Source organism: Choloepus didactylus, chromosome 24 (assembly GCF_015220235.1).
Source record: "Choloepus didactylus isolate mChoDid1 chromosome 24, mChoDid1.pri, whole genome shotgun sequence".
NCBI lineage: Eukaryota > Metazoa > Chordata > Mammalia > Pilosa > Megalonychidae > Choloepus > Choloepus didactylus.
This window is the reverse complement of record NC_051330.1, coordinates 2,654,124-2,677,484: the sequence shown is the minus strand read 5'-3', so window position 1 is coordinate 2,677,484 and position 23,361 is coordinate 2,654,124. Positions and strand designations below refer to the sequence as shown.

Genomic DNA, 23,361 nt, shown 5'->3' with positions numbered 1-23,361 from the left:
CGTGGGATGGCGGCGCTGAGTGCAAGGCTGTGTCAGCTCTCAGCCCTCAGGAGGCCGGGCCGCACAGCCATTGCAGACATGCACGGAAAAGTTGCACGCTCGGGTTACCTGGTCCCTGCCCAGCTCCGGCGTTCACTCGCTCGCACCCGTGGGCTAGGAGGGAGAGCGGAGGGCGCGATCCATCTCTGCCCCGTCCCCAACCTCTGTCCCTCTGGTCTCTCTTCCAGGATCCCCGCCTCTAGTCACCGTCTCCTTCTGACCTCAGGCCTCCTCTGCTTTTCAGGAGATTCTCACCGTACCTGGCTCCCCCTCTTCATCTCTGGATAAACTCTTGAAACCCCCTGACTGATGTCCTCATTCAGGAAGGTGCCCCGGACCACTGAGGCTCGGTGGGCACAGGGGGGTTGGGGGTGGGGGGTGACAGCTGCCGGTGTCAGGTTTCCACCCTGTGTCCCCTGGAAGGCAGGTGTCAGGATGAAGTCAGGCAGCCTGAGCTTGACCACACGTGGTCACCGGGCACTGCCCTCGCAGCTGCTGCCCCCCAACCTGTCCCAGACACCCTGCTCCATGCACAGGGGCTCCTCCCAGTGTCCTGATGCTCAGTCCTGCTCTCAGGCTTTTCTTTCCTCCTAAGTAGCTCTTCACGCCTCTCACCCTCCATTCCATGGCCAGAGCCTTGGTAATTTGCTATGGCAGCAATTAAAATCCAGTACACTCATCCAGTATTGTCTGTGTCCCGGCTGTACCTCAGGGCCCTCTGCTAGTGCCCTGGGGCCTCAGTGCCCTGTTAGATAGAAAGCTCTCCAAAGTGGTGACTGACCGCAGACGTGTCCCACCATTTGTTTCCATGGAGATGTGACTCACCCAACTGGGAGTGATAACTCTGATTAGATAATTTCCACGGAGGTGTGGCCCTGTCCAATCAGCATGGGCCTTGATTAGTTCACCGGAGCTCTATAAAAGCTCAGACAGAAGGAGCTCACTGCTAGCTGCAGCTGAGAGGCACATTTTGAAGATGGCTGTTGGAAGCTGACACTGACATTTTGGGGAATGTCCTTTTGAAACACAACCTGGGAGCAAGCAGATGCCAGCCACGTCTTTCCCAGCTAACAGAGGTTTTCCAGACACCATTGGCCATCCTCCAGTGAAGCTATCCTATTGTTGATGCCTTACCTTGGACACTTTATGGCCTTCAGACTGTAACTTTGTAACCAAAAAACCCCCTTTATAAAAGCCAATCTATTTCTGGTGTTTTGCAAAAGGGTAACATTAGCAAATTGGAACAGACAGTCTGAGAATGCACCTACAGGAGGAAGCTAGAAAGACAATCATCCTGATTATCTCTACAAGAGCTTAGTGGAGCTAGTGGAGGCAGGATGAGGGGAGAGTGTTTTGGTTTGCTAAAGCTGGTGAAATGCAATATGCCAGAGATGGTTTGGCTTTTAACAATGGGGATTTATTAGCTTACAAGTTTACAGTTGTGAGGCCTTGGAAATGTCCCAGTTAAGGCATCAATGGGACAATACCTTCTCTGAAGACCAGTTTTGGTTAAGCCTCCAAAATAAACCTGGACTGCCTAGAAAAATAACTCTCACCCTGGTTTTTGCAATGCTTATGTCTGTAGAAACATCACAAGCTATATGAATGTGATAACCACATCATAATATAAATGCATTAATTTTGCAATTTTTCCCTTTAACTATTTTTTTTTAATTTGGTTAACCAGACTTATGATGCCTGCCTTCTCTGCACCTCTTCATCTTTCCTCTCCAAATCTTTCTTTGATAATATTAAAACTTGACAAAAACTCTTTGTGTCTGTTATAGAAGGTTATGCTCTAGACTTGGGTTATTGCAATCAGGCTTTTCCTCTTGCGAGGGCACCTGAAAGCTGGGGGGACCTGGGGACAGTTCTCTGCCCAGCGGACCAGCCATGGCAGGACTGGACTTCCAGCACTCCTAGACCTGCCCGCTAAATGCAACAAGCTCTCCAACCCCTCCCACCGCCTCCCCTGCATCATCGAGACCACCGAAGTCATCCTCACGACCATTCAAATATCAGAAACCCCCGCAGCCCTGCTGAAAACCATTGTCCTGAATATGGGGGACCCTGGTCAGAATTCAAGAAGTCAGTGAACTTGAGTGGGAAAAACACCTTTTCTTTTCATGAAGTCTAGCTGAAATGTACCCTTTCTCCCCGTGATGAGGCAGCAAAGTTCAGTGGGAATTAGCAGGACCTGTACTTTGGTCCCTGTGGTGGTTGGAAGCTTTATGGACCCCAAAAACGTATGTTCTTAAGTTAATCCATTCCTGTGGGTACAGACCTATTGTAGGTGGGACATTTTGATTAGGTTATTCAATTGAGATGTGGCCCACTGCATTCAGGGTGGGTCGTAATCCCCTTTCTGGATCCTTTATAAGGGATATAAATCCATAGAGAAGGAAAGAGATGAAACCCAGAGAAGTATAGAGAAAAAGTCCCCAGAGTTGCTGAGAGAGGACACACAAAAAACAGAGAGGAAGCCACTGAAGCCAGAAGCTAAAAGCAAGAAGGACCAGCAGACGCTGGCCATGTGCCTTCTCGTGTGACAGAGGACTCCTGGTTGCCAGCAGCCTGTCTTCAGAGAAGGTATCATCCTGTTGATGCCTTGAGTTGGACAATTCAACAGCTTAAGACCTGTAAATTCTAAGTCAGGAAATCCCCATTGTAAAAGGCAACCCATTTCTGGTACATGGCATTCCAGCAGCTTTAGAAAACCAAAACTGTCCCCAACAGCTGTTTTTGAATCACATGACAGTTGTTGCAGATGCCTGAGCTCCACCCCGGGATCTTATTTCACGAGGTAACCGAGAAGCACAGACCCTGTATTTCACAACTTTCAACACAATCGTTTTCTTTTCGTGTTCTTCTTGGTTTTCTACTTCCAAGGCCCAGCAGAGGGGGCGTCCGAGAGGAGGGGTGGGGGCCGCAGACCCACCCCAGGGACTCTGGGGCAGACGGTAGCTCCTCCCACTGAGAGCACCCCCTCTTTTTCGGAACCCCCACTGCCTACCCCACCCCTAGGCCTGCGACCGGCAGGGGCTCTGCGGAGGCCGAGCCGGGCGGGGCGGGCCGCAGCCTGTGCCACCCCTACGGCGCTGAGCCCTCGCGCTCCCCGGACACCGCGGGCCCCGGAGCTGAGGACAGGCTCCGCAGGAACCGGCACCCTGGGGCGGCGCGCAGAGCTGGCGACGGGCGGCCCGCGGAGCCCCCGGAGCGCACGCGCGGGGCTGCGCCTGGTGCTGCTGCTGCTGGGGCTGGTGCCGCCGAGCGCTGCAGGTGAGGGCTTGCGGTGGGGAGGGGGATAGGTGGGGATTGGTGGGGGCCCGGGGCTGACCGATCCCCACCGGAGCACGGGGAAGGAGTGGGCGAGGTGCGAGAGGGAACGCCTGAGAGTGGAGGGCCTACCTCTGGGTTTGGGGGCGATGGTGAGTTGGGAGCGTTGCGGGGGCGCATGGGGTTCCCGGCTAGGGCAAGGCCACGGCCGGCCATGTCCTCTGCAGCTCCCGGCATCGGGGTGAGCGGCCCTGCAGATGGGGACCCCGGAAGGCTGGAGGATCGCGGGGGGCGGGGGCCCGGGAGCAGCCGAGCCCCCAGATTCCGAGAGGGGAGGGAGGCGTGAGCCCCTCCAGGAGGACACCGTTCGCGCTCGGTGCACGGGGGGCGCGTCCCTCTGAAACGGCCCTGAGGAAGCTTCAGGTGGGAGCGGGGCGCACGCGTCCCCTTCTCCCTAGCTGGGTCACGCGCCTGCCATCTCGGTGTCTCTCCGGTGGCCTGGACGACCCCAAAGAAGCGACCGCCGCCCGCCCCCCGCCCCACACACACACCCCGCGGTCCCTCGCGGGGATGGAGGGTGTGGAGAGGCCGTGGGACTTTCTCTGACCCAGCCCGGAATTTCCATTCTTTCCCGATTGCAATTCTGCGCTCAGAGCTGACCTCATCCTGGACGCCCCCTCAGCGCAGCCCCAGGGCGCACCCACCACCCCCAGCCGCGCAGGTGCCAGACGTTTATCAACACAGGCGGGGAGAAGTGTCCACCCTCAGAGCAGTGACCACAGCAGTGTCCTTTCTGCTAGCTCTGTCCCAAATGCTTTACAGACACGAAGCCTCATTTTACAAAGGACTAAAATTCGCCCCAGAGAGGAAGCAAAGTGGCAGCTTGGGATCTAGAGCCAGAGTTTTAACCTTCTTAGACTGTGTTTTAATACCTAAAATGAAACACACAGAGGAACTCAATTATAGTGAAGTAAATTCATAAAATATTTTTAAGTTAAAAAGATAAATTTGTGTTAAATTAGAAGTAAGTGTATTACTTACATTAAATAACGCATTAAAGAGCAGCAACACTCATTTCTGGAATTTGGAAGTACTGAGGAGGGTAAAGCCTATTTCTGGGTGTCTGCAACAAATTTCACATGGTTTAAAGTGACATTTGGTTTCTGCTAGGGCCAAGGCACAGCTCCCGCTTGCTAATCCTACTTGTCTAAAAGACAAATCAGAGTCGAGTTGCAGTTTACAGCATTTTATACAGGACACCAGAATTGTTGCAATCACTTACAAGAGAAAGCAGCTTTAAAGCCCAAGAGTTGGCAGGAAGTTTTGTAAACACAGAGAAGGAAGTTGGCTAGGTTCTGTTGATTGAAGCAGGAACTTGTCAGTGAGTGAAAGGGGTGGGTTAAGTGTAACCGAGCTTTATTTTTAGTTGGGCCAGATATGTTTAACTAGGGGCTTAAATGGCTTTTCCGGGTGGAGCGCCTTGGTAGGGACTTTCCCAAGAGAAAGTTTGTCACATAGTTCTATGCTAGTTCAGAGAATTTAATTTTTGTGCTGGTTTTGAGAAAATCCAGGACTCCTTTTATTTTTAATGCAATTTTATTGGGATATATTCACGCATCATACAAACCATCCGAATCAAACCATACAATCACTGGCTCCCGGTATCATCACATAGTTGTTCATACATCCCCCTGATCAATTTTAGAATATTTTCATTATGCCAGAAAAAGCAGGAGCTACTTTTGATTGTATTTATCACTTCTGTGCTTCACTGACTCTGGTCAGGGAAGGAAAGGCTAAATTTCAGCTATAGGTTAGTAAAATAAAGAGGTTATTTTTCCCCATCCAAGTTGAGGTTCTTGACGTTCTCAGGTTCACGCAGCCCCAGGGGATCCGTGGACTCCGGATTAGGAAGCACTGCCCTTTTTACAGCCCTTTCCCGGGGTGCTAATAGGGACACCCAGGTGATTCCAGCTTGTCTGGTAGGGGTGGGTATGGCCGTGTGGAGGGAAAAGTCAAAATTGGCCCAAGAAGAAGGGATTCCCAGCCAAGGAGGAAGGAAGGAGTGGAAGGATATAACCGATGTGCACCAAGCTGTAGGATAGCTAAGACACGCCGGGAGAAGGTAGCCGGGGGTCCCTGGCAGGCCCCTCAAAGATGCTTCTGATGTCGGGTGAGGAAGGTCAGGCTTTCCCCTTGAGAAGCTGGGGAGTGAGGAAGTGACCGGGTCTTATCTGCCGAGTGGACAGTGGCTTTCAGGAGGCATCTATAGAAGTGCACTGTTGCTGGAGTGCTGATCCCCGTAACATCCTATCAAAACGATAGTGTTGTTATCCCCATGGTGAAGGTGGGGAAACTGGCTAGCCCGGGTCACTCCAAGTCACGTGGCTCGTTAGGGTTTGGACCCTAGTGGGCTGGCTCTGGGGTCCACGCTGCCTTGGGGAAGAGCACAGGCTGGGATGGGAGTCCAGACCAGGAAAGAGGGGAGGAGACGGAACCAAGCAGTGTCCTTGGGATCCAGAACCCTAGAGATGTATTAATTACAGATTAGATGATTACAGAGCTGGTGATGACAAAAGATGGAATTGGAGGCTGCGAGGGGTGAGAGTAGGGTGAGGGGGTTACTGTGGGGTATCTGGACGGGGGAGCAGGCCTGGGTGCTGCTGCAAGGGGTGAGACTTCTGGTTTTCCTCTCACCCCCTCAGCTGCCCCTGCAGGCTCTTCTCTGTCCCTCTGGCTCTGCCTCCCCATCCTGCCTTCCACAGCTGTCCCATCCTACCCCAGGGCTCAGTGTCCCTGTCATGCCGATCAAAGCCACATCCTTTCTTTGCCCAGACTTCGCCTCCCAGCTCCAGCCCCTATAACCTCCACCTTCCAGGCCTCTCCCTTGGACCGATCTGACAAATGTTTCCAACAGCATCTTCCTCATGCTAGACCTTTTACAAAATCTACTACTATCCCCATGTTTCAGAGGGGCAAACGGAGGCCTTTCTTTCTTTCTAGGCCTTTCTTTTCTGCCCAAACTCATCTCCTGCACTTTTGGGGGATATATAATTAGTTAAAAACAAAATTCCCCCACCCCCCCAACCTGGAAAACCTCTCCACAAAGGTAGAAGAGAAAGACAAACAACTTTATTATTGACTAAAGCATCACACCAGACTGAGACTGCATCACGGGCAACCCATGGAGAGACTGTAAATGAAGACATCTCGTCCTTCTGTGCAGCCAAAGAGATGCAACCCATCACACACACGTTCTCAAGATAAACGGGAGCTGGTCCTCAAGGAGGAAGGCACGGCAGCAGCACCCGTCACACGTAGTTCAGCTCAAGTTCACCTGGTAATTTGGGTGGCCTTTGTGTTTGGTAGTTACCTCTATCCAAAGGAATAACAAAAACTCATGTTCCTATGACAGGTAGAGAGTTCGAATTTGGAACCTGATGCCTGAGTTAAACTTAGGGTAGACCAGGGTGCTATCTTCCTTGACATTTACATTTCAGAGAGATGGCTCCTGGGTCCTTGGGCTATTGAGCCAGTTAGTTTTTAAAAAAGATTTACAGGTCGTGTGCTGAACCACGGCAGCGGACGGTTCATGGAAGAATAGATTCCGGTTGCTGTGTGAAGAATGGACTGGAAAAGAGAAAGAAGTGGGAGCCCACTGAGGAAACTGTTGCAGAAGCCGTGGTGCTTTCGAACCAGTCCCGGGGGCCTGGATGGGGAGAAGGCCCTCCTGGAAGGAAACGGTAGAAGACACCAGTATAGGCAAGAAATTCCAGGATAGTAAAAAATGTTTCCCCCACCGAGAAGTCCCTCCAGTGTGTGTGCTGCTGCTTGCGACGGCGCTCAGGAACGCGCTCGTCTACTTCTGCCTCGGTCGCTTTTTATTTCCCCTCAACATCCTGCCGTGGACTCCAGTCCCTGTCCCTTTGGTCTCTTCAGAGGGGGACAGATGGAAGCTGCTCCCCGTGGCCGTCCTGCGCGGAGCTGAGAGCAGGAGTGCGGCAGTTAAAACACGCTGGGGAAGGGGCTGTGAAGAGACTTCTCCAATGGCTGCTGCGTGGAGTGAAGCTGATTCAGAGCTGGGGAGCTAGCTTTGAGTCTCAGGTGTGGCAGAGACTTCAAGTTTTAGGGAACTATTGTGTTATACAAAGAGCAAAGCCTCCCAGAATTTAGAAATGACAGTTAAAGTTCAGGAGTAAATGTGGCTGCTATAAGAGCTTACAATTTAAGCTTTAATTTCCTTATTAGCATTTTTAAATGAAGCTACTTTCAGAAATTAAAAAAAATAGATTTACATACATCTCAAAGGAGCGGAGAGAGAGTTGACAATTGCAAGTCTTCTAAAGAAAACTGTTCTAAGAAAAGGACAGAGGAGGAACAGTCTCCTTCCCTTTTTGCACTAGGGGAACATTGTTTTTCATTTGTCTTTACGCTTACAATCGGCCTTCGGCCCTTGACCTTGGTTTTCCTGAACACACCACACTCTTTTTCGCTCCAGGTTTTCCCACTTGCTAGTTAGTCCTCCTTTCTGTGCAGAGCAGTTTTTCTCAAACCTCAGTGTGCTTCAGAATCACCCAGGGACTTGGCAAACTGCATAAAGCCGGGCTCCTCCCCAGAGTTTCTGAGGTGAGGCCTGAAAATTTGCATTTCCTGCAAGTTCCTGGTGGTGTTGGAACTTGTCCTGGAACGCTCTGACTCGCTGGCCTGTAACCTCCCTCCTCAACCCGCCCCACCTGCCTAGAACTAAGCCGGGGAGGCTTCCTCCAGGTTTCAACTCACTAGGCCCCTGACCCCCACCCACCCACCCAGTGTGTTCCCCAGAGCCCGGTGCCTCCCTAACCTGCAAGTTGTCCCCTGCTTGCCTTACTGGACTTGCTTCACTGTCTGTCTCCCCTGCCGAACCTCGGGCTCTGTCAGGCCCTGTGTCCCCACGCGGCCCCACCCAGCGCAGTGCCCGGAGTGCAGTGGGTGCACAGCAGACATTTGTCAGATGAATAACATTGCAAGGAGTGAGGTCGGGGCCGGGCATGCGGGTTTGGGAGGCCACAGCACACAGCTGACGGTTAACACCACACGATCAGGTGAGGGGCAGTGCTGGGGGGGGGGGCTGGGAGGGCGCGGATTCTCCACCTGGCAGCACCTGAGCGTCACCTGGGAGTTTTCAATGCGTGCCGCAACCTGCCCCAGATCAACTCAGTCCGTGTCACTGGCAGGATCCCCAAAGCTCCTGGGGACTCCAGGGAGAAGCCAGAGTGGAGCACCCCTGGCAGAGGGGGTGGGGGCACCCACCGGGCAGTCCGGACGGCTTGAGAGCAGAGCCTGGCTTTCCTTCTCCGCGGGTGGGGATCATCAGAGCCTATCTCGCAGGGCTGCAGGGAAGGCTCCACGAATTCACACATGTGAAGCACTAGAGCAATGCCTGGTGCAGAGGATGCACCCAAAATGCTGATTGAATTAAAAAGCAGGGCTCAGAACTCGTCCCTGTCACTTTACATCTGGACGTTTCCAGTCACTCCCGAGTAAATGCCCCTGTATCCCTCTTCCCCTTCGAAGGCGTCTCCCGTTGTTTCATGCCATCCCTCCCTGCAGCGGTCACCGGTATGTGCCATGAGATCCATCCTCTCCTCTCCCCCGTTTCCCCCATGCAGAGAGTCCCTGGGGGCTGCCCGTCGTGGCCGATGGGCCGGCGTCCGTGGCAAAGGAGGTGATGGCCCAACTGGCCACCATGAAGTTAGAAAACAAGCCATGGCCTGGAGGTAAGAACGTCCGGCCCCGCCTGTGGGAGAAGGGCAGGAATGGGGGCAGACAGAGCCTCCCGCCTGCAGGAAGGGGCCTCAGTAGTCTGGGAATCGAGGTGGGGTCGGGTGGGACTCCAGCCTGGCCTCCAGAGGGCTGACCCCTCACTCAGCAACTTGCCGTCCTCCTGACCCCTCACCCCCTCTGTCTCTCTGCTCCCCTTCCCCACCGCCCCCTTCAGAATTAGAAGGAGGAGACCAAAGAGAACAGGGATACCTGGGATCCTTCCCCCGGGCCTGTATTTGTTCCTTCTAGTCCTTCTCTCGTTTTATAAAGCTCATTGTGCCATGGGGCAGGTAGAGTCATTGCCCTCTCTGTCACGGATGAGGAAATCAAGGCCCAGTGCTGCTGAGTAAGTGCCTCGAGGCCGCACAGCCGGAGGGTGGCCTTACCGCTGGACTGTGGTCAGGGGCCAGATGAAAATAGCCTCCTGGGGGGGAGGGGCTGGGACTGACCACATGGCCCCGTGGTCAGCGAGGGACAGAGGGGGCTGCCGATGACACAGTCAGTCCCCCAGGCAATATCACAGCAGGAGCATTTCCCCGGGGACACCGGCCACACTGCTCCCTGACACTGACCCCGTCCGTCACCCCCGTCAGCCTGGCAGTGGTGGCCGCCAAAGCCAGGGGAGGTGACCTGATGGTTCTCCCTTGGCGTCCTTTGCCCCAGGAATGCTGATCCCTGCTGGGTCAGGTGGACAGCAAGGGGTAGTCTAGCCTAGCCCAGACCCAATTCCTGGGGCAGAAGTGAAGGGATGTGGGCAACACCTGCGTAACCTCACGCCCACCCCGTGGAGGGCAGGCTGTGCTTCCAGGACCTTATCTGGCAGGCGGTGGAGACGGCAGCGGGTTTTCAGGAGAGAGGCAGGACCCTCACTGGGTCTGTGGGAGATGGGATCTGGAAGTCGGCTGGGCGAGGGCACACGCTCATGGGCTTGTCCTCAAAACGGGTCCCTGATACCCAGATGCGCAAAAGATGCCAGGACGTCGCCCCTGGGTGGACACAGTCTAGGGAACCGGCTTCCCCCAGACAGGGACGGTGAGGCCAGAGCTGCACCCAGGCCACTTTGGATAGACAACTCTGGGAAGTAAACGAGGATTCAGTTCCTTCTGCTGCTCCTACACTGATTCATGCCACCTTTTTTTTTTATTATTCTTTTTGTTTTGGCCTACACTATTGCAGTAGCCTCAAAACGCCCCAGCACACCTGCCTCAGGACCTTTGCACTCTCTGCTCCCTCTTCAACCTAGAAAGCTCTTCCACCAGATCTTTGCATGGCTGGCTCCTTCAGGTCTTGACTCAAACGTCTCATTTTGGGGGATGGTCTTCCTTGACCGCTCCGATCTAAAATTTCAACCACCTTGTTCTGGTTTGCTGATGCTGCCATCATGCAAAATATCGGAAATGGAATGGCTTTTATAAAGGGGGGCTATTTGGTTACACAGTTACAGTTCTAAGGCCATAAAAGCATCCAAACTAAGGCATCAGCAAGAAGATACCTTCACCAAAGAGCAGCCGATGGTGTTCACAACACGTCTAACAGCTGGGAAGGCACATGGCTGGCATCTGCTGGTCCTTTGCTCTAAGGTTGTGTTTCAAAATGGCTTTTTCCAAAATGTCTCTGGGCTTGTCTATCTTAGCTTGTCCAGAGCAAAGTCTGGGTTAGCATCTCCAAAGTGTCTGCAACCAAGCGTCTCTCCAAGAGTCTCTCTCAGCTGTAGCACCGAGCTCCTTCTGTCTGAGCTCTTACAGGACTCCAGTGATTTAATTACAACCCACACTGAGTGGACAGGGTAACACCTCCATTGAAATAATCTAATCAAAGGTATTACTCACAGCTGAGTGAGTCACGTCTCCATGGAAACACTCAATCAAAAGGTCACATCCTAATCAGAAAGATTAATAAATCTGCCCCACAAGATTAAGGAACATGGCTTTCGGGGGAACATAATGTATCCAAACTGGCACACACCCCCTTCCTTAACATTTTATATTTCCCAGCTTTATATTTTTTTTTTCGTTCAGCCCTTGATCACTGTCCAACCTAATCATATGCTTCAATTATTTATCTCACTTCTCCCACATTGATGTAGGCCTTCTGAGAGCAGGGCTTTCAGGATGTCCTGCTTATCACAGCATGCCCGGGGCCTAAGAGAGTACCAGATAAACAGTAGGGGCTCAGAAAACACTTGCTGAATGTGTGTGTGAAAGGGAAAGGGGATGAATGGGATTCAGGTCATTTCTGCGCATGTGGTCTAGGCTGCTGCCCGGGCAGGGAATGTCAAGACAAAAGCATGTGCAGAGTGGTGCCTCGGGAGGGCAGAGTCTGGGGAGACGCTTTGTGGGGGGGGGGGGGCTCCTGTAACCCCAGACACATGGTTTGAGTCAGAAGTGTGTTTGCCAAAGGGTGGGGTGAACCAGAGGCCTTCTGGAGGAGATGTTGAGTGTCAGGGACTCTTCGCTCAGATGTGGCCTCTCTCTCTAAGCCAACTCTGCAAATAAACTCACTACCCACCACCCCCCTACATGGGACATGACTCCCAGGGGTGTAAATCTCCCTGGCAACATGTTACATGACTCCCAGGATGAGTCTAGCCCTGGCAACATGGGATTGAGAAAGCCTTGACCAAAAGGGGAAAGAGAAATGAAACAAAATAAAGTTTCAGTGGCTAACAGATTTCAAATGGAGTCGAGAGGTCATTCTGGAGGTTATTCTTATGTATTATATAGATATCCCTTTTTAGTTTTTAGTGTATTAGAATAACTAGAAGGAAATACCTGACTCTGTTGAACTGTAATCCAGTAGACTTGATTCTTTTTTAATTATTTTTTGTTGTTGAATATATCATATATACATAGAAGTGATAACTTTCCAAGTGCAATTTAACAAGTAGTTAGCAAATTTCAATGACTATTATAGGTTACAGATCCACAGTTTCAGTTATTTCCTCATTATGAAATATTACTTATATAAAAAAGGTATAGCTTTCAAATTACAATTTAACAAGTAGCTATAGAACAAATTTCAAAGGAATGCTTTGTGTTACAGTTCCACCATTTCAATTCTTTCCTTCTAGCTATTCTAATGCCATAGCAACTAAGAAAAAGAAAATATAAAGATTCAGTATTCATAATCCTTTGTTAAATTCCATCTTGTCTGTTGCTACCCCTTCCTCTAGTTTAATCACTTTCCCGATCTTCAGGGATGTCTAGGCAGTGACCACCCTAACCTGTTCATGTTGGAAAGGGGTGTCAACTTTATGAGCAAAGGGGACACATCTAGTTGATGTTCTAGAAGAGGCTATTGCCTCTAGGTTTGGGAACTTGGCTGACATGGGAGCACTCTAAAGGATTTAAGTTTCTGAATAATAAATGTAGTGAGTGAAACTTTTATAGAGTCCCAGATAGAGATCTGGGTATTCTTTAAGGTTTTGGGGACTACTGTTGACTTAGGCCTATCATACTGTGGTCATTTGGCATATCTAGGTGAAGCTTGCATAGGAGTAACCTCCAGGACAGACTCTTGACTCTATTTGAATTCTCTTAGCCACTAAAACCTTATTCTGTTTCCTTTCTTTTCCCCCTTTTGGTCAAAAAGACATTCTCAATCCCTCAATGCCAGGGAGAGGCTCATTCCCAGAATCCATGTCCCACATCACCAGGAAGGCTCACTCATCTTGGGGGTCCTGTCTCACGTCAGGGGGAGGGCAAAGAAGAGATTGGTGTGGTCGGAGCATGGGAAGGAAGGGACAAACAGAGAGCTGTGAGCTGTATCCAGCTCATGACTTTCACATTTCAGTATTCAAACATCGAGCATCTACTGTGTGCTGCAGCTGTTCTGGATCCTAGAGAAACATCAGAGAACAAACTGTCCAGAAATCCCTGCCCTGGGGAAGCTGATATTTCAGGGGGAGAGATAGACTATTAATAAGATAAGCAAGTAAAATGCATATGTTAGAGGAAGTGGTACATGCTTTGGAGAAAAATAATGCAGGGATGGGAGCTCGGGAGCACTTGGTAAATATTTAATAGGTAGGCAAGGAAGGCAAGACTGAGCAAAAACTTTTTTACAGATGAGATGAGAGAGCCAGCCATGAATATCTCTGGGAAAAGTGTGCTAATATACTATATGTGAATGTGGTTAAAAGGGGAAATTTTAGGCCATATAGATGATACTAGAATAAAAATTAAAAGATTAGACATAGGGCCGTACAACACAGTGAACCCTATTGTAAATAATGGGCTATTAGTTAATAGTACAATTATAAACATGTTCTTTCATGAATTATAGCAAATGTACTGCACTAAAATGTCACTCTTAACCCATCACTCTACTGCCTCAGAGTTTCTCCATGTCCTGGTCAACTGATTATTCATTTCATTTCTGTAATCCAGAGTGTCCCTCAGTTGCATTTATAAATCTGGACAAGGGGACCCTAAAATACTTCCAACATGATAATTTAGATGTATAGTTTTACATGTATACACCTTCCTCAAATGCTGTCATTCAAAATTACACCACACTGGAGGTGTGCTGCATTTTTAAAGACCCAGCATTTGTTTTTATAGCTTGAGTCACGACCGACTGCTAAATAGGTTTCCTTTCTGGGACCAAGTCAAATGGACAAGTTGAGGCTTCTGGGGGCCTGGTACAGAATGAGCTCCAGGCAGTGTATAGACTTAAAGAGAAAAGGGATGGTGTTTTAGTTTGCTAATGCTGCTGGAATGCAACATACCAGAAATGGGTTGGCTTTTAACAATGGGTATTTATTAAGTCACAAGTTTACAGTTATAAGGTCATGAAAATATGCAAATGAAGGCATTAACAAGAGGATACCTTCTCTGAAGACAGGCTGCTGGCATCCAGAGTTCCTATGTCAGATAGCAAGGCACATGGCACTGTCTACTTGCTCTTTGCTCCTGGGTTTTGTTGCTTTCTGCTCCTAGTTCCAGTGGCTTCCTCTCTGAGTGTCTGTGGGTTCTCTCTTAGCATCTCTGGGACATTTCTCTCTCTCTCTAAGCTCTCTCCAAAAATGTCTGCCTTTTATTCTCTCATAAAGGACTCCAGTAAAGGATTAAGACCCACCTTGAATGGGCTGGGTCACATCTCAATTGAAACAACCTAATCAAAATGTCCCACTCACAGGGATGGACTAAAAGAACACAGCCTTTTCTGGGGTACATAAAGCTCCAAATCAGCACCGATGGATTATCAAACACTGCTATGGGATGGTTTACGGGAGTGGGAAGGAGGGGGCAATGGAAATCAAGACACCATGAGCTTGGCAGCAATGGTTTAAGCTAAAAATGATGGCTGATCTCCATTGGGCATCTTTGGGGAGTTAATAATTTCACATAAATTAATCTTCCAAACAGCCAAAAATTTTTATCATGTCATTTTGAATTGTGAGATGGGAAATCAGATGTTCACACTTATTATAGATGAACATAAAGTCAGTAAATGGGCCCTGAGTGAGGTTTGAGGGAGTTTCTAGGAATGAAGTTCATGAGCCTTAGTGCATAAACTTTGGCCTCAGTATTTTATTGATTGATTGGATTGATTGATTATTCGTTTATTTAGACTGTCTGGATGTCCTTCCATTTTTTTTAACCAAATGCCTAGTTCTGCCTCTTGCTGTCACCCCACTCCCTCCCGGATCACACCAGTTCCTGGTGCAGATCCTAACACAGCCTGAGACCAGCTTCCACGTTTCCACAGGGACCCATTCTCTCCACTACCACTACCTGGCCCTGTCGGAACCGGGCTCGGACCTCCCCGACTTTCTGGCCGTGGGCTACGTGGACGACCAGCCCTTCATCCGCTACGACAGTCGCCTGGGCAGGGCCAAGCCCCAGGCCCCGTGGGTGGCACCCATCGAGGCCCAGTACTGGGAGACAGAGACCCAGAAGCAGCGGGCCTGGGAGAAGGTGCAGCAGGTGGAGATGTGGACCGTGATGGGCTACCACAACCAGAGCAGCGGTACGTCAAGGGGGCTGTCCGGGGTGCAGCGTGGCTCCTGCCCCTCCCCACATCCTACTCCTTTGACCCCCGCTGCATGCTGATGTCCTGGCAGCCATGGCTGTCCACTCGGGGGGAGGTGCCGGGCAGCCCTCGCACACTCCTGATGTGCCACCTTTCCAGGCTCCTTCCCGACAGCCAAGCACGGGAGACAGGGGCCTTCAAAACTGACTCTGGGTCCAGCGGCCGTCCCACAGGCCAGCATGGCCTACGATGCCTCCCCCTTTATGGTCACTGGACCAGGGTGGTGGGTTCTTTTGCCCGATGCTCTCAAATGACCAACTCCTGAGACACTGGGTTTCAAAGAGAGAGTTTTATAGGAAAGCAGGAGAATGACTCGCCTATTGGTCCAAATTCTGTCCCCACGAACTACAGTAATTCTGATAGTTTTGTTGCATCAAAAGATGGGCAGGTTTTAGGATAATGAGCACAGTGTCCCCAGATGATGTAATAGAAGTGATCTAATACTGAGCAGGTGCAGATTGATTAGATGCTTAGTCACAGAAAGTATGTAAGGAAATGGCGGCCTTAATATGATGATGGGCATGATTTTTAGTATTATAATGAGGTATAGGTGACTTGTAGGTTAAAGTCTAAGCTACTGCACATATCAGGCAGGCACATTTTGGTTAGTTCCAGATTCGGTTATGAACATAACTTTGGACTTGGGGTGGTTAGTTCTGGGCTGATCCAAGACCCTTCATTAATAAACATTAGGGGCTGACTTTAGTGATCATGAGACTAAGTTGAAAAACTGGATAAATGGGTAGATGTAAAGTTTAGTCACAAGGTTTTACAATCACAGGGGCACAAGATAAAGACTACTGAATTATTATCAGAGATCAAGGCAGCTGGATTACAGTTCAGGTTTCAGATACTCCCCTCTGTCTACTCTAATATACCAGAAAGGAAAAAGGAACATCTATATAACGATTCAGCAATCACCGTCAGCCCTTAAATCCTTCTTGGTTACACTCCTACCCGGGGTTCCAGACCTCAGCAGACTGGGGGAGACTTTTCCCTGCCTCACTCCCCAAAACCCAGGACCCAAGCTCTCAACCACCACCCCTGCCAGGCTTGGAAGGGAGACCCCATGGTCTAGGCTAACAGCTTGAGGTGGGAGAGAGAACCTGGGTGAGGAGTGAGGTGGATGCAGGTGGGGACTCTACTCAGCCCCAGGGAGACGGGGCATTTCTCTCAGCCCGGTTCCCCATCTCTGAAGCAGGCATAGAAGCCAGCCCGTTCTCACAGCATGCTCCGAGTGCTGGTTCACCCTCCTGCTCTGTGCCCAGACACCCAAATGAGCACCCTAAAAGCCACGGGTCCCCGGAGGCCTGCAAAGGGTAGATGTAAAGGAGGGAGACTGAGAAGGGCTGCATGGCAGGCGACGTGTCCTGGACCTGGGCTCAGTGGAACCAGCCCGGGGCCTCCAGTGTGAGTCCGACTGACCCCCATGTGGCTGGGGTAACTGCCAAGCTCACCCAGTTTCACATTTTAACATCTCTGAAATTGAAGCATGTCTTACTCTTACCATTGAATGCATCTCACATCCATAAATAGCAGAGTTCCTTCCTTCTTAGCAGCATATAAACAACAATGTGTCTTATCATTATGAAATCAGTTGCTCTTCCCAGATGAGGATCTGAGGTTCAGAGAGGCCCACCAGCCTTCTCGGTCCTGGCTGCCCATGAGAATTTCTTGGGGAGCAATTAAAGAAAATATTAATGCCCTGCTCCCCTCCCTGCCCTTCGGGAGTCCCCCATAACCAAGAAATTAATATTTAACAAATAATTATGATGACTGAACATTATATAGATGCCTTTTTCTTACTTTCTAGTATATGGTAGAATAGCCAAAAGGAAATACTTGAAATTACTGAAACCCTCTGAATTGCAAATTGTAAACACCTCATGACTGGCCCTGTTTTACAACTTATCACTAAGACAACCCTCTATTGTTAATGAAGGAACTTGAGTCAGCCCAGAACTAACCCCTGACTGCAGTATTTATGCTGGTTATTGTAATGGTTATTCTAGCTTAGTTCTAGCTTAGCTCTACTCCTTTACATCTGTAAATTGAGTTGTTTATACGTCACATTGTAATGGTAACTACTCCATCTTCCCTTATTTGAATCCATAAAAGCCTAAACTCCTTAGACTGATACATGAACCTTTTATTCAGGGAGACAGGTTTTAGACCCATAGGCTGTATCTGCTCTCCTTGCTTCCAGTTGCAATAGACTCTTTCTTCCTTTGAAACCCGGGTGTCATGGATTGGCTGCTATGCGATGGGGAGAGAACCCATGTTTGAGCTGCATCCCCCCATGCTCTCCCCCCCAGCCCCAGCCCCTGCCCCGGTGGGTGGTGGGCGTCTCCCCAGAGGCCGGGGACCCCGCCCTGGCGCCCCCGGTGCACAGCCTTCCCGCCCGGCCTGCTCAGGCCTGCACAGCGCCCAGCGCACGTTCGGCTGCGAGATCCGGGCGGACGGCAGCACCGGCAGCTTCTGGCAGTTCGGCTTCGACGGGCAGGACCACCTGACGCTGGACCTGGAGACGCTGAGCTGGGTGTCCGCCGAGCCCCTGGCCGTGCGCACCAAGCGCTGGTGGGAGATGGAGCGCTGCTACGCCGAGTACGACAAGGCCTACCTGGAGGGGCTCTGCCTCAGCTCCCTGCGCAGATACCTGGAGCTGGGCGGCCGGAGCCTCACCCGGCGAGGTCAGGGCCAGCCCCTGGGGTGCAGAGTGACCCTCCTCACGTGGAGTGGGGGCCGTCCCGCTTTACTGAGGGCAGGGGGTAGAGGCTCTTGTCCTCCTCTCTCAGGCACGTCCACCGGGGCCCAGACAGACAGACTGGCTGACAGCAGGCAGGACAGACCCCGGAACTCTGGCCTCACGCCAGGACCCTGTGCCTGAAGTGAGGAGTTCTGGGGTCTCCTCTGCCCCACAAGGTGGTCTAGGGCGATTAACCCCTGACTCTGGGCCTCCCTTTCTTCAACTGGACAGCAAGTGGGTTAAATCAGGTAGCTCAGGAGATCTTTTTTTTAATTTATTGTGAAATATAACATATATACAGAAATGCGATAACTTTCAAAGTACAATGTAACAAGTAGCTATAGAACAAATTTCAAAGAATGTTACTGTTAGGTCCGGAGCCGTTCAAGAATCCACACAACGCAGTGAGTCATGGTTTAAGTAGAGAGTTCAAGGTTTATTAGAGGAAGAAAGCAGGTGGGAGCCGTCAGAGAAGAAAAAGGAAGAAAATGGCTCCAGCTCTCTTTCTGAGAGCAGCATTTTTTAAACGAAAAACCCACGTTGGGTGTTGGGGAAGGGTCCTGCTGACTGTGTTCTGGGCCTCGACTGGGTGAGGGCTCATCAGTTTCTGCTGACTGGTTACTAGGGTTCTAACGCACTACTCTTCTTTGATGCACACTGTGTTATCTATGTGGAGGAAGCAGGCCTCTTGGCTTGTTTGTGGTCATTCATCTTATGGGCATATCTGATCTTGCCTCGTCTGCTCCCTAGAGTCTAGGCACCACTGTGACTGGGATTCCTAAAACAGCCTTCAAACCTTAGTTTATGGCACACCTGGTATCTATGAGATAAGCAGCAGGGCCCCTGGATCAGACATTCCTTCTATATGTTAGACTCTTTTTTCTGGGGTCTGACAGAAAGGAAAACGCAAAGACTGGGTAAAAATGAATCATAATGTGAAATAGCAACAGTAAGGTATAGACGTGATTTAGAATTATGTTCATATTTAATCAAAATGAACATTGGATAACAAAACGAAACGCCTTTGAATTTAAAAAAAAATATGAGTCTTCACAAGGTTAGACTCTTTTTTCTGGGGTCTGACAGTTATGGGTTATAGTTCCACCATTTCAGTTATTTCCTTATTGTGAAATATAACATATACACAGACATGTAATAACTTTCAAAGTGCAATTTAACAAGTATCTATAGAGCAAATTTCGAAGCATGTTAAATGTTACAGCTCCACCATGTCAGTTATTTCCTTCTAGCTATTCTAGTACCCTAGAAACTAAAAAATAATATTTATATAAAGATTTAGTATTCATAATCCTTTGTTAAAGCCTATCTTGTCTGATGCTGCCCCTCCCTCTCATTTCATCACTTTCTAAATCTTCAGGGATATCTGGGCAGTGACCACTGTAACTTACTCATATTGAAAAGGGGTGTTGACATTATGGGGAAGGGGGATGGATCTGGTTGATGAAGAGGCTGTTGCCTCTGGGTTTTGGAACTTATCTGGCATAGGAACAATCTGGGAGACTTAAGTTTCTGAAAAGTAAACGTAGTGAGTGAAACTTTTATAGAATCTCAGATAGGGACCTAGATATTTTGGGACTACTGTTGGTTAGGGCTTGGAATACTGTAGCCATTTGGGTTATCTAGCTGGAGCTTGCGTAGGAGTAACCTCCAGGAGAGCCTCTCGACTCTATTTGAAATATCTTAGCCACTGAAACCTTATTTTGTTACCTTTTTTTCCCCTGTTTTGGTCAAAAAGGCATCCTCAATTCCTCGATGCCAGGGCCAGGCTCATTCCTGGGAGTCATGTCCCACATTGCCAGGGAGATTCACTCCCCTGGGATTCGTGTCCCATGTAGAGGGGGAGGGTAATGAATTTCTTTGCAGAGTTGGTCTTAGAGAAAGGCCACATCTGAGCAACAAAAGAGGTTCTCTGGAGGTGCCTCAGGAGAACCAGCTGGTCAGAAGTGTGGGTGGCCCAGGAACCCCCAAACTTGCAGCAGTCTCATGGGTCTGTGAACTTGGCTTAACTTCTGAATTGTGTTGTGGTTGACATCAGAAGTTATTGCAGGGGTCTAATGGACTTGGACCTCTGGCTCCAGTGGGTGGTGTCCCTCAACAGCCCCCAGACCACTTAAGGCTGGTGGTAACTAGAGCCCTTTATCTGTCTGTTTCCAGACACCCTCTTCATATTGAACATGGTCCCCAGGCCCCAGGCAGGTGTGTTCTAAACTTCTCCTGATGCAGCCACCAGACTTGGAGATACAGGAGACATCACAGCTCTGAGACGCAAGGGCTGGGACAGACATTGGGGAAGGCTGGTGCTTGGGGGTGCTGAATAGTGGCAGCCTTGCAGAGCTGCAGAAGTCAGGGAGACTGTCTGGGGAAGTGGGCTGGGTCAGAGCACCCAGCACCCTGTAGTTGTTTGTTGATTTGAGTGGGTGTGATGCAAACTGGCTGTAACAATAGGGAAGACATTCCTTGAGGGGCTGACAGGGCAAATAAAGCCAGGAGGAGATGCTGTGATCATGAGAGGAGGGTATAAAGGGTTGGAGCTTAGACACTGGACCCAGCCCTCCAGATCCAGAGCTGGCTCCATGACTTGCTCGCTGTGTGGTCTTGGGCTACTAACTTACCCTCTCTGTGCTGTCTCCCAAAGCACGATATAGATATGTTGAACTCTTACTTGGTGTTAGGTGCTGTTCCTAGCCCTTTACCTGCATTATCTCATTGTATCCTCTGAACAGCCCTGAGAAGAAGGAACAATTAAACCCCGTTAAGCCTTCAAAGATGGGGGACTAAGGGGCCTCCCTCAGGTCACACACCCAGCTTCAAACCTAGGCTCTCTGGCTCCTGAGCCCTCAATTCTAAAAACCCAACTCTACGGTGAGGGAAGGATCATAACTTTTGTCTTCATTTAACAAACACTTATTAGGCACCTACTGTATACAGGAAATCATGAGGAAATATGTAAAACCTTTGAGAAAACTCCAGGGTCTCTATAGAAGGAAGGGGTGGGTGTGTCCATACAGAACCCAACAGCCCCACCCAGGACCCTTCTCCAGGGCTGGGAGTGGGAGATCACATCCCTGACATGAGAATTCTGAGTACAGGGCCCCTTTGGGACAGTTGGTGATGGGTCAGCTATGCCTCCAACAGTAAATTGAGTGCATCCCCTGGAGACAGAACCTGTCTCCATCTCCTCCCTGTCCTTCACCCCTGGAAGCAGGCAGAGGAGCTGGGGATAAAGACATGGCGGGGTGGGCAGAAAGCAGCTCTCACCAGCCTTCCTCATCTCCTCTCTCTGCAGACCCACCCAAGGTGCAAGTGACGAAGCACCTGGACCAGGATGGGGGTGCTGTGCTGAAGTGCTGGGCCTTGGGCTTCTACCCAAAGGACATCACACTGAGCTGGTGGCTGGGTGGGGAGGAGCTGGCCCTAGAGACCGAGCGGGTGGAGACGCGGCCCAGTGGCGATGGCACCTACCAGACATGGGCAGCCGTGCAAGTGCGCAAGGGGACGGCAGAGTCCCACTACTCTTGCCACGTGCAGCATCCCGGCCTGAACAACACACTCACTGTGGTCTGGGGTGAGGAGTTGGGCCTTGGCTGGAGTGGGGAGAAGGGGAGCAGCGGGGGGCCCCAGGACATCTGGAGACTGCTCAATCTGGGGGGCATGCCCCTTTCCCTTTCTTAGAACCCCCTTCTTGTTGCGGACCCACCACTGTGATCATCATTGCCATTTTGGTCACCGCCCTGTTGGTGGCTGGAGTTCTGGTTTGCACAGCTTGGCTTCGAGGTCAGTGGGGAAGAAATGAAGGGGTGGGAGGTCCTGCCTAGTCTGCCCACGATGTCTGTCCAGCCCTGTAGAGAGGAATGCTCAGCTCCCCATCCTTCAGCCAGAACTGTTCCCCACCTGGGGATCAGCATCTGCTGCTAAGGCCCTGCCTCCTGCCCCCCGCCCCCAACCCCACCCCCTTCAGAGAAGTCCCCAGCCCAAGCACGCCGGCTCCACAGCCACACACCTCCCTGTGGGCCCTGCAGATCCCACAGTCGGGAAATCCACTGGGTCTGATATTGGAAGGGGCCCAGAGTGGGGATTCGGGGGGAGGTGGGGGTCCGGGAGCCACCTCCCCACTTCTCTCCCCATCTCTGCCTCCCACCCACCTAGTCTCCGGTTTTGTGTTCTTTTTTCCCACAGCCAGGAATAAGGCATCTTACAATCAAGCCCCAGGTGATTGTGGGATGGGGTGGGGTGGAGGAGGAACCCTCGAGGGTAAGAAGTGATCCAATCATGGCTGAGATGCCCTAGAAGCAAAGATGGGGTGGATAGGGCTGAGGGAGGGACCCCCAAGGCTGAGAGGTGACCCAGTCATGGCTGAGAGGCCTTAGAAGCACAGATGGGGTGGACAGGGATGGGGGAGGGGAGCAGTCTCCCTGGTTCCAGCCCTGGTCCCAGCCCTCTGCCCCCTCCCATCGTCCTGGACCATTCCTGGCAGGAGTGAGGGATTCCAGGCACAGATAAGGACCGAATAGGGAGCCCTGGGTGTGTGGGCGGAGGGGGTGGGGCGTGCTATGGGGAGCCTCCACCCCGGGTTTGGGGGAGGGCCTCTGGGAGGGCCAGCATCACCTGTCTCCTTCCTGCTTGCAGGTGGAGAGGACCTCCATGAATCCCAAGGGCCAGCGAGAGAAGAGGCTGCCCAGCATCTCTGCTGATGGACGTTCACTGCTACAAGACCAAGGAGGGGTTTTGTGGGTGTTTGAGGGGCTGGAGGCCCCCTATACTGACTGGCTGACAGCTGCCACTTGACCATGAAGTACCCACCCCTTTCCAAACCTGAGCTCTCCTCACCCCCATTAGCCTACTACAGGCAGTTAAGCATTGCCATCCTTCTGAAGGCCTCTTAAACAAATCCAATTGGTTCCTGTTGAGGTTGGAGGAGGGTTTCAGTTTGCTAAAGCTGCTGGAATGCAGTTCTAAGGCCATGAAAATGTCCAAATTAGGGCATCGACAAGAGGATACCTTCTCTGAAGAAAGGCTGCCAGCATCCGAGGTTCCTCTGTCCCATGGGAAGGCACATGGCCGGTATCTGCTGGTCCTTCTCTCCTGGGTTCTGTTGCTTTCAGCTTCTGATTCCAGTGGCCTTCTCTCTGAGCATCTCTGGGGTGTTTCTCTCAAAGCTCTCTCCAAATGTCTCTGCTTTTTATCCTCTCATAAAGGACTCCAGTAAAGGATTAAGACCCACCTTGAATGGGCTGGGTCACATCTCAATTGAAACAACCTAATTAAAAGGTCCCACCCACAATAGGTCTGCACCCACAGGAATGGATTAAAAGAACAAGACCTCCCGTGGGGAACAGCCTCAGACCAGCACAGGGGGTGGACACTGATAATTCCTCAGATCCAGAAACACTTGACAGTTTGCAGAATGATTTCATGTGTGCAAACCACACTTGAGCCTCATG

At 50.8% G+C, this 23,361-nt stretch overlaps 1 protein-coding gene across 1 annotated transcript; it reads left to right on the top strand.

The window, feature by feature from the left end:
* The first annotated feature begins 6 nt into the window (after positions 1 to 6).
* On the top strand, positions 7 to 22,967 carry LOC119519747 (class I histocompatibility antigen, Gogo-A*0201 alpha chain-like). The gene is made up of 9 exons (XM_037817494.1): positions 7 to 152; positions 2,852 to 3,318; positions 8,964 to 9,071; positions 14,830 to 15,090; positions 17,469 to 17,843; positions 21,207 to 21,485; positions 21,593 to 21,694; positions 22,097 to 22,129; positions 22,547 to 22,967. The coding sequence occupies exons 1-9, from the start codon at positions 7 to 9 to the stop codon at positions 22,609 to 22,611; spliced, it is 1,836 nt and encodes a 611-aa protein (XP_037673422.1). The 3' UTR covers positions 22,612 to 22,967.
* The last annotated feature ends 394 nt before the right edge of the window (positions 22,968 to 23,361 follow it).

Coding starts and splice junctions, on each gene's coding strand:
- LOC119519747 (XM_037817494.1), top strand. CDS start 7: ATGGCGGCGCTGAGTGCAAGGCTGTGTCAGCTCTCAGCCCTCAGGAGG. Junction 15,091..17,468: donor CTACCACAACCAGAGCAGCG/GTACGTCAAGGG, acceptor TCTCCCCCCCAG/CCCCAGCCCCTGCCCCGGTG. Junction 22,130..22,546: donor ATCTTACAATCAAGCCCCAG/GTGATTGTGGGA, acceptor TCCTGCTTGCAG/GTGGAGAGGACCTCCATGAA.